Here is a 19,272-nt window from a genome sequence, read left to right as displayed (position 1 = left end):
CCCACGGCAGACAGAGCTCCCCCAAGACAGGGCCTCCGCCTCCCCCCGGCCTGCTCACCGGGAAGGCGTAGACAAAGATGCCCAAGAACAGCAGCAGGATGAAGAGAATGATGAAGAGGATGATGGCGCACCGGAACCGCCGCCACAGGATGAACTTCATCGTCTTGTACGGGGAGGTGAACCAGAGGAAGGAGGTGTCGGGGCGCCTGGAAGTGAGATTCCAGCAGTCAGCAGGGAAGCCTTACCGTGGCTGCTTTCTCCAAGTCCTGCTCCCAAATCGCCCTGGCCCTCTAGTCAGTGCCCAGGACCCGCCCAGCCTCCAGGCCCCTAGTCCCTGCCCCAAACTCAGCCCTTCTGCCCTGCATTCCCTTCTCCTTCAAGCCTCTGCTATAGTGAGAGCCCACCTGCGCTGCCCTCCTCTTCTTGGTGCTGCCAAGCCCTGCACACCCTCAGGGGCCCGGTGCTCTGCCACCTGTCCAGGACACTGTCCCTGCGCCCTCTTTCCTTCCCAACCCAGGACTCAACTCACAAACTAGAGATTTGGGAGCTAGGCGGAATCTCGAGGGGCTGTCGCGCTAAGTGAGCTATGGCCAACTGAGCCCCAGGGAAGCCAAGCCAGCTACCTAGATGCACGTGGCTGGTCCATGGTCAGGGAAGGGTGGCGGGAAGTAAACCCAAGCAGTTAAGTTTCTCTCACAAACGAGAACCTCAAAACCTTCTCCAAGGTCAGCCTCGCAGCTCAGAGAGCAAAGAGCATGCAGCATTTTGTCTCAAGAGTGGCCATGTAACTTTCCACCCGGATCCCAACATCCTTGGGCCAGGATGGCTCCCCCTGCTCGGCCAGCCCCGTGGCACTTGGCGCAGCACTGTGGTAAAGTGGTCTCCCTGTGCTAAGGCTGACTTGAGCCAAGCAGGCCACAGGGAAGGACCCCACAAATGCAGCCCTGAGACCACCACCCCCAACAGCAGTCTTTTCGCTCCCAGTTATTGCCTTCAAGGCTTCTACGTGAGGTAGGGAAGACAGGACTAGTCACCCCATTTCACAGATGGGAAAATTAAGGCTGAAAGATGGCTTGAAAGCCACACTGACACTACAGGAGACCCAGGGGAGCCAGCCTGGTCCAGGGAAAGGCCTTGGTCAGACTCCAGAGCCAATCAGATCAAGTGTGAGAATTCTAGCTTCACCACGTTCCTTATTCAACTTGGCTGAGATTGTTTCCTCATCTGTAAAACAGGGATGATGGTAACAACCCAGCGGAGAAAGTTCCATAATGCAACATGTACACGCCACAGCGACCCAGCAGTGCCTGCTTCTATTAGCTGAGGAGCGCATGTTCCTGGAATGATGTCTGTGGCCCTCCCTCTAACACGGTGTGGCCCTCTCTGGGCCATGTGGGCCTTGTGACCTTTTTAAATGTTTCGTGACCTCTGCAATAGATGCCTCCAAGACTGTGGCTACACTCCCAGCCCCCCCGGGCCTCACAGGTAAGGGGCTGGGCACTGACCTTGGGTCCTCGAGTTTGGGGTTCATGTTGGGCTCATCCCGGCCCTGGCCAGCAGGTCGCTCCTCATGCTCACCCTCTGCCACGATCTCCAAGGTCAGCTCCAGCTTGCCCTGCGGGGACAGAGAACCTGGTCAGGGACACAAAGGCTCTGCCCAGTGGCCTGGAGAGGAACCAGACGGGGACAATTGTAAAAGCCACTTTATTTCACTCTGTAACGATATTGGGTTGATCTGATCATAAAAGCCGTAACTGCTCCTTGTAGAACATTTAGAAACAGAAATACACACGCACACCTCGTTTTATTGTGTTTTGTTTACTGTGCTTTGCAGGTACTGCATTGTTTTACAAACTGAAGGTTAGACCCTCCACCAGCAAAAAGATTCCGGCCTGCTAGAGGCTCAAATGATGGTTAGTACTTTTTAGCACTAAAGTCTTGTTAAATTAAGGTATGTACATTGTTTTTTAGACATAATGCTATCGCACACTTAACAGACTATAGTATCGTGTAAACATAACTTTTATATGCACTTGGAAACCCAAAAATGTGTGTGACTCTTTTTATTGTGGTGTCGGGAACCAAACCCACAGTATCTCCGAGGTCTGCCTGAACAAAGACGGAGAATACCAGCCGGGCCGCCACTGTGCGGACACGGGGACTGCTCACATTTTCTGCATCGGAGCAGTTTTTCTCTGCAAGTATCTGAAACATCACAGTGTGTGTATGTATTTCTATGGCTTGCTTCTTTCACTTAGAAATATATCCTACTTTACTGTATAATTACATATTCTTTTAAGTTTGCTTTGTAATGGCTGTAAGACATTCTATGGGCTGGTTGACCATAATTTGTTTCGTAAACTACTCATTTTGGTTCATTGAGGTTGTTTCCGACTCTGCGATGTTATAAATAATGCTGCAGCAAACACCCCAGAACCTAATATTTTTATTTTAGCTGGTTAGTGCTTTAGGAGAGATTTTAGAAGTGGGATGACAGAGGCCAAAGGCGTAAATATTGTTAAAGCTCTTGCTGTGTGTTACCAAACTGTGCCGCACACGGTGAGACCATCAGCACCCTGGGCGGAAGCGAACAAGCAGCCTGGCTCCGCAGCCTCACCCGCAATGAGCATTTCTGGTTTTTCAAATTCTGATGTAATAGGCGAAACGTTTTCACATTTTAAAATTTCACATTTAAAATTTCACCTTTATTCCATTACTGGGGAGGATAACCCTTTTTAAATGTTTAATGCTCATGTGTACTTCTTTTGTGTATTTATCTATGCGTGCCCTTTGCTCATTTTGCTTTTGAGGTGTTAGTTATTGCCTGTTAATTGTTACAGTTCCTTGTACAACAAGAGTATTTCATTTCAAGGGCCACTTTAGGGGCTGGCTGACTGCCTGCTGTTTTTAAATGAACCGTCAGGGATTCACTTCCTCTGCAGAGGAAGGACAGTCCCCAGACCCCTCACAGCGCTGCCAAGACAGCCGAGAAGTGCTGGCAGACCCCTGAGCAGACCTCTGGGCAAGAACAGTGGGGTAAGGACAGTCCCTTGTAGGGTCCTGCTCAAAGGAGACAGGCTTGACTCCTGTCCTCAGCAGGAGGCCCGGGCCAGCGGGGACCCCAGCACACAGATCACTGCGAAGGCCAAGGAGCAGGAGTACAAACAGGGTGAGAGGGACGGCAGTGCATCTTTAGATTTAAACAGGCTTCCCTGGTATGGGAGCCTCAAGGAGAGGAAGACTGGGAATTGGAGAGGAAAGAGGCTGGTGCCTTGGAAAACAGAGACAGGGCGGGCAAGAGGGGGCAGAGGATAACAGACATGTCCGGTGATGCTACAGAAGAGCGGCCCTGTGCCTCCCAGGGTCGGGGAGCAGACTTACCGCCAGTATCTTCTTCTCGCCCTCCTCTGCCACACAGGGCCACCAGCCCTTCACTGTTTTCTGTTCAAAAAGGGACACAAACCACTCCGGGTGGAAAGTTTCGTCCAGCAGGTCCAGGGAGCACTTCTCGGCTGTCTTGGCAGGCTTGGGCATGCGGTTGAGATCCAGCTGCAGGGAGCCTGTGGCAGAGAGAGGCTCCTTGTCCGAGGGTTTCTCGGCCACCATCCCTGGGCCCAGCCCTGGGTCAGATCCCTCAAACTCCAGCTCCCCGTCCATGGCCTCGTATTCCATCTACACAGCCTCCCCCATCTGCTCCCCTATCCACATGCCCACTCATGTACCCTATTGATCCGCCTTCAGAGAGCTTCCCACCCGCTCAGCCGCTCATCTTCTCTGCACAGATCCATTCATTCACCCACCGTCTGCGTCTACCATCCATCACCTTTTAATTGCTTTTATTGTGGTCAGATCTATATGACATGAAATGTATCATTTTAATTAAAAATCCATCGCTCCCTAAAGAAACACTACACCCAGTAGCAGCCACTTCCCACTCCCCCTCCTCCCGCCCCTGGTAACCATGAGCCTACTTTCTGTCCACGTAGATTGGCCTACTGTGGACACTTCCTGTAAATGGGCTCATTCAATAGGTGTCTGTTTGTTGTCTGGCTTCTTCCACTTAGCATGTCTTTAGCGTTCATCCGTGTTGTAGTGTGCATCTGTATCTCATTCCTTTCTATGGCTGAAGGATATACCATTGTGTGGACGGACCACATTTCCCTAACTTTTATAGTTGTGACAGGTTGTTGCAGTCCAGCCTGCTGGGCCCACACGAAGCCGCTCTCCTTGGCCACATCTCACCCCTGCGAGCACGGTCCCTACCACCCCTGCAGCCCGGCGCTCCGGGCTCCCCAGCTCAGGGTTCGGCACACTTCTGCCCACCCGGATCCTGTCTGGGGCTTGGGGGATGGAGCCGTGTTCACTCAGTCGAACACCACTCGGCACAAGGGTGAAGAGCATCCTGAGCCCCTTGCTTGAGCCCTTTTTTCTGCCAAGGGCCATTTGGATATTTATAATATCATTTGTGGGCCATGCAAAATTATCAACTTAAAATTCGCCTGCTCGATTTGGTCAGGCTAATTTGGTGAGGCGTGTGATGTTAGCTGGTATTGAGTTTTCCGACCTTTCGCCAGCCTTGTATGGCCCGTGGATCGGATGTTCCCCACCCCTGATTCTAGACTAAGGAGTGGGGTGGGGGAGGGGGGAGGGCATCCTGTCAAGCCTGAGGCCAGGTGGCCAGGGATGGCCAGCGCATGCCTGCACTGCCTTCAACCTGTGTATCCCTTTCTTCCTTACCTGAGTCCTACCACCTATCATGGCCCAGTGTTCAATGCCACCTCTGCTGATAGACCCGCCCTGCTGATCCTGCTGACACAACTCTGCATCAGGTCTCACTAGGCACCAGGGACCAGTGACTCTGAGCTCCCTGTACCTCCTGCCAGCCAGCCAAGAATGACACACGCACGCGCGCACACACACACGCACACACATGCACACGCACATGCACACACACACACGCACAGTGGGGCTTCTGGAGCAGCCTCCAATGTGCAGAAGGGTGCTGACCAGAAGCAGTGCTCACCCAGGAAGTCATCAAAGGAGAACTTGTCATTGTCCCAGATCTGGAACACCACTCGCGCTGGGATTTTGCTCTCAGTCTTGTCCAGCCTCCAGAAAGCATCCTGGCTCAGAGGAGGAGCAGAGAAGGAAGCGAGAGAGAGAGATCAGAGAGAGGCAGTTCCCTTCCAGCCTGGAAGGCTGCCTGGAGGAGGCAGTGGAGTGGGACATCTCTTCGGGACTTGCCAGAGCCAGGTCCTGGCAGGAAGACTGATGAGACCCCAGAGGGCAGGCTCCCTTCACACAGGTGGCTCCTTTAATCCTCCCAATTCCATGATTCGTCATTCTCACTCCCATTTCAGATGATGAAACAGAGGCTTGGAGAAGTGAAGAGTTTGCCCAAGATCTCACAGCTAATAATAATGACAATACTGCACTTCTCAGGCACCAGCGCTTTACCACTATGGACTCTTTATCCTCCCAGCAACCTAGAAGGGAGGCCCGTCCTCACTACCAGAACAAGTACGTGTGAGCCACACCCCTGGGAAGTGGCAAGCCAGGGTCCATGCCGGGCAGTCAGGTTCCAGAATCCTGTTCCCACCCCTAAATCCTGCTCTGCCCTTGTGATCTTGGGGACAGGGTGGGCCCCCACTCCACCCTGGCTGTCACCGGAAGGATCCCCTGACACAGTGCTATAAGAAGCTGACACTGGGGGGCAGTGACCACAGCTCCTCCCTCACTCTGCCAACCCACCCACCTTCACCTCCAAGAGCTTGCCCTGGGGCAAATCAAAAGCCTCTGGTTCTGGAAAGTTCCACCTTCCTGTTCTCCCCACTCCACCTCCCTCAGACCAGGCAGCCTGAAACAGAGGCCTCGTGCAGCCGCGGAAGGCTGGGGACCGGGCACGCTAAGGCCTGGGTTTTCCCTGGGTTCAGACACTCCACCCAGAGGGCTTTCCTGCTCATGCCTGCTCTCTGACCTCTCATTGCAGCTTCACCTGGAGGTGGCAAGGACGGGAAACATTGTGACCGCCCTGCAGACGATGGGTGCAAGGTCCTGAGTGCCCGGTCATAGCAGGGCCTGGACTGTCTTGTAGAGACAGACTCCATGCGGGGTTAGGAAGCACTGCTGACCCTCGGCACACGGCCTTGCTGCCCAGTCAGGGCCCTGCCTGCTGTGTGGCCGCCCCAGCTCACGCAGACCCACGGAGCTCCCGCGCCCCGTGAGGAATGGCCACCTTGTGAAGCACCCAGCCTCACTCTGACCGCTGCCTGAGCTGGTGACTGGCCCCCCAGCCCCTGTCTGGGGCCTCCCCCTTTTCCGGGCCCCAGCCCTCCTGCAGGTGCCTCCCTCCTCTGGCGGGGCTTTTATGGCCAGCACCACGGGCCCGCCTGCACAGGCCGCCAGCAGCCTCCATTCCTCTGGCCGGCCCGGTTTATGGGCTCAGTAATGAGCCAGAGGTTCAAACGGCCCCTGGTGGGAGCAGCTGGGCTGGGGCTCCAGCCTGGGGAATGGCCCCCCAGGTCCCAGGCGCTCATTATGCTCCCGGTCTGGGCCCTTTTACTAGCTGTTTATTTGCAGGGTGGGTGCCTGACGCGCAGGCAGGCCCTGGTGGGTGTGCTGGGCTCCAGGTGGGGAGCCGGCCAGGGCAACCCTCGGTGGTTCAAAGCAGCCGGATGAAAGGAGACCTTGTACTTTACGACAGTCTCGTCTGGTTAATGGGGTCCCTGGAGGGCCTGCCTGCCAGAGGCCCTGAACCCCTCGGCAGAGGGCTGGCTCTGCGGCAGGACCTAGGAGCCCAGAGGCTGTGCAGCACCCCCGCACAAACCCACCTCCGACTTAGCCCTCTAGCCCAGACCGGCTCTCCAGTGCCCCACTGTGTGCCCGGCTCCGCCAGCCTGCCAGGGCCCCTACTCCCACAGGAGCCTCTGACTCTGCCTGGGTCAAGCCAGTGCCTCCCTCACTCTCCTGGTTGACCAGAATCCCTGGACTCTGCTTCCCAACCTCCTCCACCCCTCCCGAGCCACCCGCTGGGAACCCGGCCCTGCGCGGGGTCTCCCTCCCCTCGGCCCTCACCCCCCTTGGGGCCTCTTCTGGCCTCCTGACTCTTCCTCCTGGCACAGCAGCCCAGCCTATGCCACCGGGGTCAGCCCGGCTCTCTCCTCCCTCCTTGCCAGTGCCTGTAACTCAGGGATGAAACCCCATCAAGGCCAGAATGGAGCCACCTCAGATCCTTAACCAGCAACCCCAACCGGGCCTCAGCCCTTCCAGGTAACCCTTCTCTACCCCAGCAATGAGCCGCTCACTCTCCCTTTCCCGCTCCTCCCCCACCCCACTCAGCTAATAGCTACTTCCCGTCTTCCTCAGTTGTCTCAAATCACCTGCCTCAGCTCCGGGAGATTCTCTCTCCTCCTACTTTGTAGAAAATACGGGAACCTCTGCTTCCTACTCCTTGCTGACATCTCCACCTGCCACAGAGAAGGGGTTGTCCTGCCTCTCGTTTGAGCAAACCAATCTGTGTCGCTCAGCCTCGGTTTCCCATCCACGCCCAGCCCCTGTAGGGTTGGTGTGCAGGACGCTTCAGCCCTCCCTTCCCCTTTCCCTGCCCCCACTCCCCGTCTGTCCACAGCAGAGACACGGTGTTCGTTTGGGTCAGAGTCCTCCCCACCAAGTGCGGCCTTTGCTTTGTCATGGGAACACCCTGCGACAGACGAGCACACTGAGCAAAGGCGAGCAAACCCACACACAGGCGGGGCTCCCCTGCCTGCACTCTGCTTGCCGACAGGCACCGTGCAGCAATCTCTGGGCGAAGGAATTGATTTAAACTTGTCTGACCCATATTTTCTTTGGTTTGAGGGTTTCAGACGGTTACACAGAACATTCTGGTTTCTCTAGAGCACCTCCGATCTTGTGCGTCGGGTTTGGAGGGGGTCGTTCGAAAGGGACATGATGAAGAGCGTTAAGAAGACGAGTCAGCTGAGGTACATCATATATTTCCCTTCTTGAAGCCACTCGACCACTCGGGAAAGAAAGCAGAGTCAGAGAGCTTTTGCAGCTTCGAGCCTGAGCCACCCTGGAAGGAAATGGAACCAGCAGAACAAACACCGGAGAGGCACCTGCTCTGTCGACCAGGAGAGAACCTCAGTGCAGAAGTGATTCTAGGTGGGACGCCGGGGGTCAGAGGCGCCAGCAGAAGTGCCCCCCAGCTCAGGCCGCCTGGCCGCCAGGTCCTCGTCACCGTGCTCTGGACCTGCTGCCTGAGGGCAGGTGTAGAGCCACCAGGAGGAGGCCGCCTGCTCTACTCCTGCTTCAGGAGGAAAGCCCAGAGAAGACTAGACTGGAAGACGCTGAGACACAAAGAGCAGAGGCCCTGAGTCCGCCCTCCCTCTGGCTGTGCTGACAGCTCTCCCAGGTGCCCTCAGCCTGGGGTGAGAGAGGGAGGCGGAGAGAAGGGCAACGGGCCCAGGCATGGAAGGGCAGAGTCACTCCCCAGTGACTGTCCAGCTTACACAGTGACCACGGGCACCAGACGCGGAATGTTGGAAATTAAGTAGCAGGAGCGACCTAGGTAAGCAATACTCATTCCTATGGACAACCCAATTTGTATGCCAGGGCAGCTCCACGGGGTCCTACTGCCCCACTGATGGCCGTGCTGGGTTTCCCTACGAATGCTCTCCCCTCTCTGACCCCATGACCTTTCCTGCTGCTTGGTTTATCTAGGATTTGGAGAAAGGCAGTGGTTTGAGGATTCGGACTTAGCTACATATGATGGTTGTGGCACTGGTGTAGGGTGGTTGTGGGTTGGAGGCAATGCCGGTGATGGCAATGATGGAGAGAGTGGTAGGAGCAGAGGGGATGGTGAAGATGGTGGTGGTAATGGAGGAGTGGATGCTGTGGCAATGGCGTGAGTGACGGGGACAGTAATGGTAGTGGTGGTGACATTGGCAGTGAGGGACAATGGTGGTGACATTGGCAGTGAGGGACAATGGTGGTGGTGGTGACATTGGCAGTGAGGGACAATGGTGGTGACATTGGCAGTGAGGGACAATGGTGGTGGTGGTGACATTGGCAGTGAGGGACAATGGTGGTGACATTGGCAGTGAGGGACAATGGTGGTGGTGGTGACATTGGCAGTGAGGGACAATGGTGGTGACATTGGCAGTGAGGGACAATGGTGGTGGTGGTGACATTGGCAGTGAGGGACAATGGTGGTGACACTGGCAGTGAGGGACAATGGTGGTGGTGGTGACATTGGCAGTGAGGGACAATGGTGGTGACACTGGCAGTGAGGGACAATGGTGGTGACATTGGCAGTGAGGGACAATGGTGTGTGGTGACATTGGCAGTGAGGGACAATTGTGTGGTGACATTGGCAGCGATGGACAATGTGGTGGGGTGACATTGCATTGGCAGCGAGGGACAATGGTGGTGACATGGCAGCAAGGGACAATGGTGGTGACACTGGCAGTGAGGGAAATGGTGGTTGACCATTGGCAGTGAGGGACAATGGTGGTGGTGGTTGACATTGGCAGTGAGGGACAATGGTGGTGACATTGGCAGTGAGGGACAATGGTGGTGGTGGTGACTTGCAGTGAGGGACAATGGTGGTGACCACTGGCAGTGAGGGACAATGGTGGTGGTGGTTAATTGGCAGTGAGGGACAATGGTGGTGACACTGGCAGTGAGGGACAATGGTGGTGGTGGTGACATTGGCAGTGAGGGACAATGGTGGTGACACTGGCAGTGAGGGACAATGGTGGTGACATTGGCAGTGAGGGACAATGGTGGTGGTGGTGACATTGGCAGCGAGGGACAATGGTGGTGACATTGGCAGCGAGGGACAATGGTGGTGGTGGTGACATTGGCAGTGAGGGACAATGGTGGTGACATTGGCAGTGAGGGACAATGGTGGTGGTGGTGACATTGGCAGTGAGGGACAATGGTGGTGACATTCTGGCAGTGCTCATTACAACAGTGGTAGGTCAGCAGTGAGGATGTGACAGTGGTGCGAGCAGGCTGACATTAGTAAAAGGTGAAAAGTGTGTAAGACCTGAACAGAAGCCACAGCATTAGGATCATGGTGACTTAGAAGGCCCAGGAACTAGCACCGTTGGGGACGGGAACGACACTCACCTTCTTGGCGATGGTGCAGACTTGCTCAGCCGGCAGGTAGTCGAAGGGGAAAATGAACCTCCAGTTAAAGTTGCCTTCGCCTCCCAGGGACCGATAATGCACGTCCGTCTTTTGCTTGTGTTCTTCAAAGCCAACCATCCAACTACAAATAAATGTTGTTAGGGAACCTTTCTAAGTAAGCTTTCCACTACAACATGCAACTTAGGCAAGCGAGGATTTGAGAAGGTAAGTGAACTTGGTAAATGATGAAGAAAACATAATTCCCAAGAAATCTCCACGATGTAGCGAATATGCCACAAACTTGTAAACATTCTAAATTTTCTCTCAACATACATCCTCAAACCTTGTAAGTTCAACCCAAATATCAATGTGAAAGAAGAGTCCAGTAGGAAAACAACTCCCCAAAGGCAGAGACCATGCCCATAAAACCCTCCTTCCTTTCTGTTCCTCCCCCTTCCCCACACCAGTGCCCCCCTTCCCAATGGGGCACCGCCGTGGAGCCAGGACAGGTGGACAGGACGATTACTTCCTACCCTTTCACATAAATGTCACTCATCTTCTCCCCGGTGATGCTGAGGTCATCCAGTATCACGTCCTTGGTGTTCCAGACAATGCAACGCAGGAAAAACCTGTGCAGAAGGATTCAGATCACATGGATTTCCCACCAACTGAGAAGCCAAGGAGTCAGCTTGCCCGAGAAGACTTGGATGCTTGTCTAGCTGGACACTAGGCCACGAGACTGGTATGGTCCAAAGCCTGGCCCAAGAGCAACCTCCTTGTCCCACCCACGGTGGCTGGGACCGTCCCACCAGCACTCTGATCGCCAAGCCTGTGGCTGGGGTACGTCACCTTTTGGCTCTCCGTGGAGTGACGTTGAAAGGAGGTCCGGGCCGCCCCAGGGCCTTTGGAAACAGGTCGATCCACATCTGCAGCTTCCCCTGAGGAGACATGACTGTTCTCTCACCACGCTCCATCACCCGACATCTGCTGACACCTACTCTTGGGGCACACGACAGAAAACCCAGGCCCTGCCACGGAGAGCCTCGCCATCCCCTAGGGGAGGCACCCTAAGCGGGACCACAGGGCCAACTGCAAAGGTGAGCCTCTGGCCCCTAGGCTGACGACCTGGGCCTCTGCCAGGGGGTCGAGGGTCAGGGAAGGCTTCTCAGAGATGGTGATATCGAAGCTGAGTCTCAGTGCCAGATGGAAGGGGGAAGGGCATTTCAGGCCAGGGGAATGGCAGCCACGAAGTCCCGCGGGGTCAGAGAGCATGTTTCATCACCGAGGAGCTCGGAATTTCCACAACAGGAAGCCACGCTACCTGCCGCCTGTCTCTCTGCAAGCCAGGTGCCATTTCTGCCCCCATCTCATAGGAGAAGGAGTTGAAGTAAATGCTTCCGGGTCACAGAGCTGACCTTTCGACACTGGCTGTGTCCTTCTGGGGAGCTGGTGGCCACAGCACCAAGGGGAAAGAGCTCAGTTCCCAACAGCAGAGATGGTGTCCTCGCTGCATGTTCTCAAAGGCACCTTCATGGCTGCTTCGACCCTCCTTTGCCTGAAACCTTTTCTTTCCTCCTGAGCTCACCCATCCTGGGCCAGCTGTTCTTCTGCTCACCCTCCTTCTGCGTGGGGGTACACCCTTGGCCCTCCTGATGACTGCTCTCCGTTCTTTCAAAGGGGGCTGTCACCCAGTCTGAGCTCCCCACAGCAGCCCAGCACGGGGCCAGCCGTCTGAGATATCACTGACCGATGACCGGAGGGCACCCTGAGGCCAGGCTGGAACGGCGAGGCTTTGGAGTGACCCGGCCCACACAGGGCTGAAGGACGCATTCCCCAGGCCCTGAGGGCTGCAGGTGGCCAGAGCGGCCAGGCGCAAGAGTCCCCGGAAAGGCCAGCAGTGGCGGCCACTCAGACTGTGGAGAAACACCCTCAGGAGGGACTGGCACATCCCGCAGTCCCCGTGGGTGCCCCGGGACGTCCATGCTGTCCTTGGGTGGCGCTAGCTTAAGGCTGGGGACTCTGGGGCCTGAGGGCCAACGTCTACCTGCTCGATGTCCGGCTGGAGGGGGCTGTAGAGGGGCCGAGACTCCACGTGCTCGGGGACCAGGCCCTGCTGCTGGAGGACGTGCAGAGCCAGTCGCTCCTGCGCTGGGCCCAGGTGTGGGTTCGGGATTCGGCCGCTCTCTGCCGCAGAGGAGACAAAACATTTGCTGGGGCTGACTGAGCGAGACAGTAGGGCAACCTGGGGGCCTAGGGATGCCCCTGAGCCCGGCAGCCTTACCCAAGCCCTGACATACTTCTTCTGGTCCTCGTGCCTCACTCTCTGTAGGGGAAACCTCACCGTCCATGGGCTCCAGGCTTAAAATCCAGATTCTTCATTGCTATCATTTCTACCAAGCCTGAAGCTTCTATAAAGCTCTTCTTCCTCTTTTCTACCCATTCAGATCCTGCCTGCCCACCAAAACCCACCCCTTCCAGAAAGCCCTCCCTGACTGCTCCCAACCGTGAGCCTCAGCAACCTCTACTGCCAGATGGGGCATCTGCGCGCTCTGAGTGCCACTCTGGTTCAAGCAAGCTGTTCTATTAGTAGCAGTAGCTAAAACAATAGCAGTAACAGCAAGCACTTATAAACGCGGGAACCAGGGAATGTTCATCATAGAGATTAACAGGTTCAGTTCTCATAATAACCCTAGAAGGTAAATGCGATGATTGTCCCCATCACACAAATGACAGAAATGAAGCACAGAGCAGTCCCCCAGCTGGGCAGCAGGGTGGCTGAGCCCACACACTCACTTGGAAAGGTGCACAACTACATGAACACTTCCCTTCCCCCTCACGCCCAGGGGGGGTTCTGACCTGACAAGCCTGCCCATCAGCCAGCAACTTGAACTTGGAGCTCCCATGAGAGACCTTGGCTGTGGGTAGGAGGAGGGTCTACATATCTACACACCCATATATACACAGGTATGTATACTCGAGTGTGCCCACGTTCACAGTCTCATGTGCACACGCGCGTGCGCACACACGTGTTCATTCATCAAGCCTGTCCTGTCCACTTTAATAGGTGCCACTGAGGAAACAGCAGGTATCACAGAAGGACCACTGGCCAGGAATCTGGCTCTGCTCCTGACTGGATGGGTGACTGGACCGGTCATTAACCACTCATGGCCTCAACAGTCTTATCTGCAAAAACAGGCTGGGAGGCCTCGCCCCCTCTAGCTGTCTGGCTTTCCTTTCCTGCGGATGTGTGTCCGGGAGCCCTAGCCCTGTGCCAAAGCTGCCCACAGACTAGCAGAAGGAATGGGAGCACCCCTAGAACACGCACATTCTGTAGGAGAAGAGAACGGGGTGGGGCAGAGCCTCATGGAGAGGAGCTGGCTCGGCCATGACCGAGGAGACAGAAAAGCAGAACGAGAAGGAGGGGGTCTGGGATGGCAGAGCCATTACTCCCCTGCTCCGACCTCAGCCTCAGGCATCAGGCATCTCTGAAGCCAGCAGGAGGTGAGGAGCCAGCGGGGCCTGGAGACACCCCCAGGGAGTCTGAGCGGCTCTGGGTGAGCAATGCAGGCCCGCGGGCACCGCAGACGGCAGGAAGCATGCGGTGGGATTCTCCGGCGTGAGCCTTAGTGGACCCAGGGCCAAGGAGGCTGCAGGACTTCCTGCCTGCCCTGTGGATGCTTTCGGTGCACGAGCCGTGAGTGGGGCTCAGAATGTACCCTCAAGGTGCGACTCAAGTAGAAAACTGCTTCTCAGGGGTGCACTGCATCCCAGACTCTGATCAAAGACTGATACCCAAAGCCAGAAACAGGCTGAGCCTAACCATGACCCCGGCCCCAGCTTCAGACTAAGCCTGATCTTGCCCTCAGTGCGGCCCCGACCTGGCAGTGGACTGAGCTCGGACCTTGGCTCCACTTTGACCTCCTCTTTTCACAGCAGCATCACAGGTATGTACTGGCCCCCAAAGCCAAGCCCACCTGTGCCCTGGAGGACCCCAGACCACCTGCTGCTGCGGGTTGTGTCCCGTTGGCCCTGCATGACCGACGGGAGAGAACGACGCAGAGGGAGCCCACAGTAGTTCGAGGTCATGTGCAGCTCACCTATCTCTTCAAGGGTGTATTCTTTATCCTGAAACATCACGCGGTCTGTCTGGTACACGGGGTCCTTGACCCTGTGCTGCTGGCAGAACAGGTGGAGGAGCTGGGAGGGGCGGAGCTGGTCCCTCCACTGGTTCGGTCCAGAGCTGAGGCCCAAACACAAGACCAAGATGAAACGCGCGGGACACCACCGAGGGCAGGGGGCAGGCAGCGACCCGTGTGCCCACACGCACAGCGTCCTCCACCCTTCACGTTCACGCTGGGCACCCCTCTGGTCATTCATTATGACTGGGGATCTCCTTTACAGATAGGAACTGAGGCCCAGAGATAACAGGGCTTGTTTAAATACATACACGCAGAATTGGAACCTTGATGGTTCCAATTTCCAGATTTAGAGAATCAGACCCAAATAAGAGCCAAGTGGATAGGAAGTGGGCAGAGGCTGTCCACACATGACTTCACCTGACATAAACCCTCAGGGTCCGGCTGGGGCCCATGTGTGCCATTGTCTGCCCCCCGTCTCCTGACCCTTCTTGCCTCTTTCCCTCAGCAGGCCCTGGAGAACTGGTTCTAACCACATGAGGAGAGCGAGATTCTCAGGGTCAGACCAACAGGTTCAAATCCTGATCCCACCCTTACAAGCCAAACATCCTGGGCCTCAGTGTCCTCATCTGTGGACTGGGACGGTCCCCAGCTGGACTGAGTGACAGAACCCCTGTGAAGGGCCTAGCCCAGAGCTGCCCAGTCAGTGCTCAGTATTTGGGAGGTGCAAGTGTTGGCAGAGAAGCAGCCTGCCCCTGTGCACCTACACACAGTAGGTCTGTGGGAGCCCACAACGAGCCCCAAACTTTGACAGCAGCCTGTTCTCCAGGTCGATGACCGTCTCCCCGATCTTTTCATCCTTGGACAGGAGATCGTAGTCATAGAGAGTGACCTTCAGGTCCTTCTCCAGAGGCAGAGTGCAGGTCAGCTCGAACATCCTGCGGGGGGCACAGGTGTCAGCACAACGCGGCTCCTGATGTCACCACACAGTGGGAACTCAAGAGGCAGCAAGGCTGGAGGGGAAGCCTGAAAGCCATCCCTGGCCTCCTCCTCGCCTCCCAGGAGGGGCCCTACAGCCCACCCTCCTTGGGTCTCCTGTAGCTCTTAACACACACCATCCACAGCACTCTCCTGGTGCTGGGCTAGTCCGAGAGAGAGAGAGAGAATGTATGTGTGAGTGTGTGTGTTGGGGGTAGGGGACCCCAAATAAACTGGGCTGGGAACACAGCCATTTGATGGACCATAGAGTGAACAAATGAACAGAAACAGGACACCAGGAGACAAGAGATGGGAAACTCCCAGCAAGGTGCAAGAGCTCTGGGCTTCACCAAGAGAATGGCCCGGGACCCGCTTTCTGGCCTCGTGGGGCTTCACACCTCCTGCCAGAGAAGGATGGAGAGGGGTTTTGTGAAGACGTTTCTTTAGAGAGAGCTCCTGCTGCTCTGAGACCCCGTCCCCCAGGAGGCCACTGTGGAGGTGTCGGCCCCTCTCCCCAGTGAGCCCTCTGCAGGTGGGAGACACAGGTTGACACAGACACACTCAAGGAAGTGGCAGAGCTGGCGTCAGAGAGGAGAGGAAACTCCCCCCAGGAGGAGCTGCACTGCCCCCATCTGGGCTGGGGGACCACAAGGCCACACCAGAGCCGCTGTGAATCCTGTCCCACGGGACCTGGGGCTCCAACAGTGAGACTGTGGAGAGGCCCATCTGAGAACCAGGGAATGGGGCCACCAGCTGAAGGGACATAGTATCTGCCACATCCCAGGAGCCGCAGCAGGACTCAGAGGGGTCTCTGGAAAGCATCCACAAGAAACTAAATCTACCTTAAACATCCAACACCCACAGGGTGCCGGGATGACAGGGGCAATGAGATGGGCCCTCTCTAACACCTTCCCCTGGTCCTGGCCCTGCACGGATCAGGGACTGAGGTGGCAGCCAGAGCGGGTGGGAGACGCCAAAGGCTGTTCCACCTTCACATGGCACTTCCCCGGGCTGCTCCGGTCCCTGCTGCAGGGCTGAGTGACCACACTAACTCGATAGCTGCCGGTTTATGAATTCACTGTGTCATTTAACAATATCAGAACACCACACATGCCCGGCCAGTGTGGCTCAGTGGATTGTGGGTCGTCCCATGCACCAAGAGGTCACTGGTTTGATTCCCGGTCAGGGCGCCTGCCCAGGTTGTGGGCTCAGTGTTTCTATTTCTCCTGCTCTCCCTTCCTCTCTCTCTAAAAAATCAATAGAAACATATTTTTTTAAAAAAAATTTTAAGGATACCACACACTATCTCCTACAAGTGCTAGAGAAATAGCCGCCAACCTCCCTCTGTGATTCTCCTTTCTCCAGCCTAACTACGCTCGCATCTAAAAAGCAAGCAAGTCAGGATGCCTGGGGCTACTCCCACGCAACAGGCACTGGTCTTTCCTCTTCTTGCTCTTAGATTTCAAGAAGCATTTTACTATCTGGAGTTCACACCCTTCCTCCATCCATCCACTACAGACAAGGTGCAACCATGCCCGGCCGGTGTGGCTCAGTGGTTGAGCCTCGACCCTTGCACCAAGAGGTCGCCAGTTCAATTCCCCGTCAGGGCACATGCCCAGGTTGTGGGCCCGACCCCAGTGGGGGGCATGCAGGAGGCGGCCAATCGATGTTCTCTCTCATCGATGTTTCTCTCTCTCCCTTCCTCTCTCTCTAAAATCAATAAAGAAAATAAAAATAACAATAATGCACCAATATCAATTTTTTAGTTTTGACAAATATACCACGGTTTGGTAAGACGTCAACGGTGGGGGAAATTGTGTGAAGGGTATACGGAAATTGTACCATCTTTGTAACTTTTCTGTAAATCTAAAATTATTCCAAAGGAAAACTTAATTAAAGAAAGAAAAAAAAGAGGCTAATTATCAAATGCATGCTCTGAGTTTCTATTTAGATTTCTGATCTTTGAGGTAAGTGTTTTCAGGTTTGACTAGGAGTTTCTGCCAGGGCTCATGCCTTTAGTGTGCAGGGAGGAACTAGCTGAGGTTACGGCCCCCGTGCGACTTAGAGAACATGGCTCTGCTCCAGGAATTGGGGGCTTCCCAGCGGCAGCCACAGCTCCCCCACTGGCACCTCCACCCCAGGACCCAGGCCACCCCCAACTTACTTTCCAAACACAGGCTCCAGAGTACAGGGGATGTAGCTGTCCTGGTCACTCACCGATTTCTTCCCTATGGAAATCTTGATGTAAGGATCACACTGAAGGAGGAGACAGAAAGATGTTAGTGAAACTGCTTTCCCAACACAGCGCCGAGGCTTCTGCAGTCCTCTGCCTCCCAATGGGACCAGGTGGCCAGCCATTAAGGAGCTGTCATCCTGTCTTCCGGCCAGGACAGGGACCGCATCCTGCATGCCACACCACCTGGCCCTGCAGTGGGCTTCTAGCCACAGTGCAGCGGTGGACATGGGGTGCCTGAGTCCTCCACCCCCCAATCCACTTCCCCACAGGCAGAAGATGGATGTGGGGGCCAAGCTGATGTCCTCAGAAACATGCCAGTTTGTATGACATATGTGACTGGGCCAAGCTGGTGTCCTGTCCGTGACCTCTGCTTCAGCAGATGAAGAGGGAGAGAGACGCCAGACTTTGTCAGCCCAACCCAGCCTGGCTGGCCTTCCCTGAATGCCTCCTGCAGCAAGAGCATCCCCTCGACTAGCCTCCGGAGCCGCTGGGGCCAGAGGGTGCTCACGGCCACTCTTGGCATCAAGAAATCTTGAAGTGCATGAGCACTGGCCTCAGCCACATCTTGGGGCCACTGGTAGTGCCCGGTCTGGGGACGGCTCCATTCTGCTCTGTGACCTCCCAGAAAGGCAAGAGCAGCTCTGACTCTCACTTCGAAAGCAGGGCTCCAAGGGCAGGACACTAGGCCTTTACCCACAAGTTCAAGGACACATGCTAGGCCTATACCCATCTAAGGAGACAGGAGAGGGCTCCAGCCTCACACCTCTACAATGCAATCGCCCCCACCCCGCCTCTCCTCTTTCCTGTCTCTCTCTCTCCAACGTTACTCTGCCGCTCCCCCACCTCCGCCCCAGAACTCCAGGCTCCTGCCGTCCTTCGCGGCCCCTCTTTCGCGGGGCCAGGGCCAGAGCGAGGCCACGAGGCCTTGCCTCAGGCACATAATTGAAGAGAGAGCCCCAAACCTCAGCAAGCAAGATAAACAATATTTTAATGAAATAGTTAAAAATTTAAAATCAATGCCAACAGTCCACGATCAACAAAATATCAAAAGTTTCAATACAGACAGGATCCGTGTTAGCGGTTTTTCTCTCTGCCGCAGGCTCCACCTCGGACGGGCGGGGTTTCTGGTCCTGCTGCAGGGCTCCCTCTCCCCGCCTTTGGCAAAACCACGAAGTCCCGTTCCTGCCCAACCTTCGGTCCCGCCTTTCCTTGTGCCTTATCCTCGTGCTAAACCTACAGAAGTCTTCCGGCAAACTTCTGCCGAGGTTTTAGATGCCTCCCAAAATACTATTTTCTTCTCCCTCTCGGCCTATCAAACCCCCATTCGTCCTTCAGAATCCTATCCCTTCCAGGGAGTCTTCCTCCTTATTCCAATGCCCTGGACTGACCTTGGCCTCCGAGCTCCTAGAGCACTTGGCCCTTGACAGACTGTCTCCGGCCACATCTCAGTTTTGTATATGTGTCTGGTGTCCCTGGATTGCTGTGAGCTTCCTAGGACACAGTTGTGTCCAGGTTCTGCAGCCCATTTGTACCTTTGGGTGGAGGTGAGAGCTACAGAAATGTTACCTTCCCATTGGGGTCCTTGGGCTGCAAGCCAAATGCTCGGATGATGTAGATGCGGACCAGGCACTCCTGGGGCCCCTGGGCGGCCAGCTGGTGGAACTGTCTTGGGGGCATGGGAATGGCCGGGTCTTCTGGGAGGGGATAAATTTTGAAAAGACCCTGAAAAGAAGGAGGAGCCAGCTTTTATTTTTATCATCCTGGTCACTATGACCATTACTTTCATGTCTT

General features: G+C 55.6%; 1 protein-coding gene across 14 annotated transcripts in view; it reads right to left on the bottom strand.

The window, feature by feature from the left end:
- DYSF (dysferlin) overlaps nucleotides 1-19,272 on the bottom strand; it is a 208,834-nt gene that overhangs the window by 4,261 nt on the left and 185,301 nt on the right. For all 14 annotated transcript variants that reach the window (XM_036262777.1, XM_036262775.1, XM_036262784.1 and 11 more), the window contains 12 exons: nucleotides 19,048-19,203; nucleotides 17,410-17,501; nucleotides 15,035-15,205; nucleotides 14,229-14,371; nucleotides 12,176-12,315; nucleotides 10,981-11,069; nucleotides 10,665-10,760; nucleotides 10,132-10,273; nucleotides 5,024-5,123; nucleotides 3,382-3,560; nucleotides 1,506-1,615; nucleotides 59-206 (listed from right to left, as the gene is read on the bottom strand). In XM_036262777.1, the coding sequence (XP_036118670.1) occupies nucleotides 59-206; nucleotides 1,506-1,615; nucleotides 3,382-3,560; nucleotides 5,024-5,123; nucleotides 10,132-10,273; nucleotides 10,665-10,760; nucleotides 10,981-11,069; nucleotides 12,176-12,315; nucleotides 14,229-14,371; nucleotides 15,035-15,205; nucleotides 17,410-17,501; nucleotides 19,048-19,203 (1,566 nt within the window). The remainder of the gene's footprint in view (nucleotides 1-58; nucleotides 207-1,505; nucleotides 1,616-3,381; nucleotides 3,561-5,023; nucleotides 5,124-10,131; nucleotides 10,274-10,664; nucleotides 10,761-10,980; nucleotides 11,070-12,175; nucleotides 12,316-14,228; nucleotides 14,372-15,034; nucleotides 15,206-17,409; nucleotides 17,502-19,047; nucleotides 19,204-19,272) is intronic.

The sequence above is a fragment of the Molossus molossus genome, unplaced genomic scaffold (genome assembly GCF_014108415.1).
Source record: "Molossus molossus isolate mMolMol1 unplaced genomic scaffold, mMolMol1.p scaffold_m16_p_15, whole genome shotgun sequence".
Lineage (NCBI taxonomy): Eukaryota > Metazoa > Chordata > Mammalia > Chiroptera > Molossidae > Molossus > Molossus molossus.
This window is presented reverse-complemented; position numbering and strand designations above follow the sequence as displayed.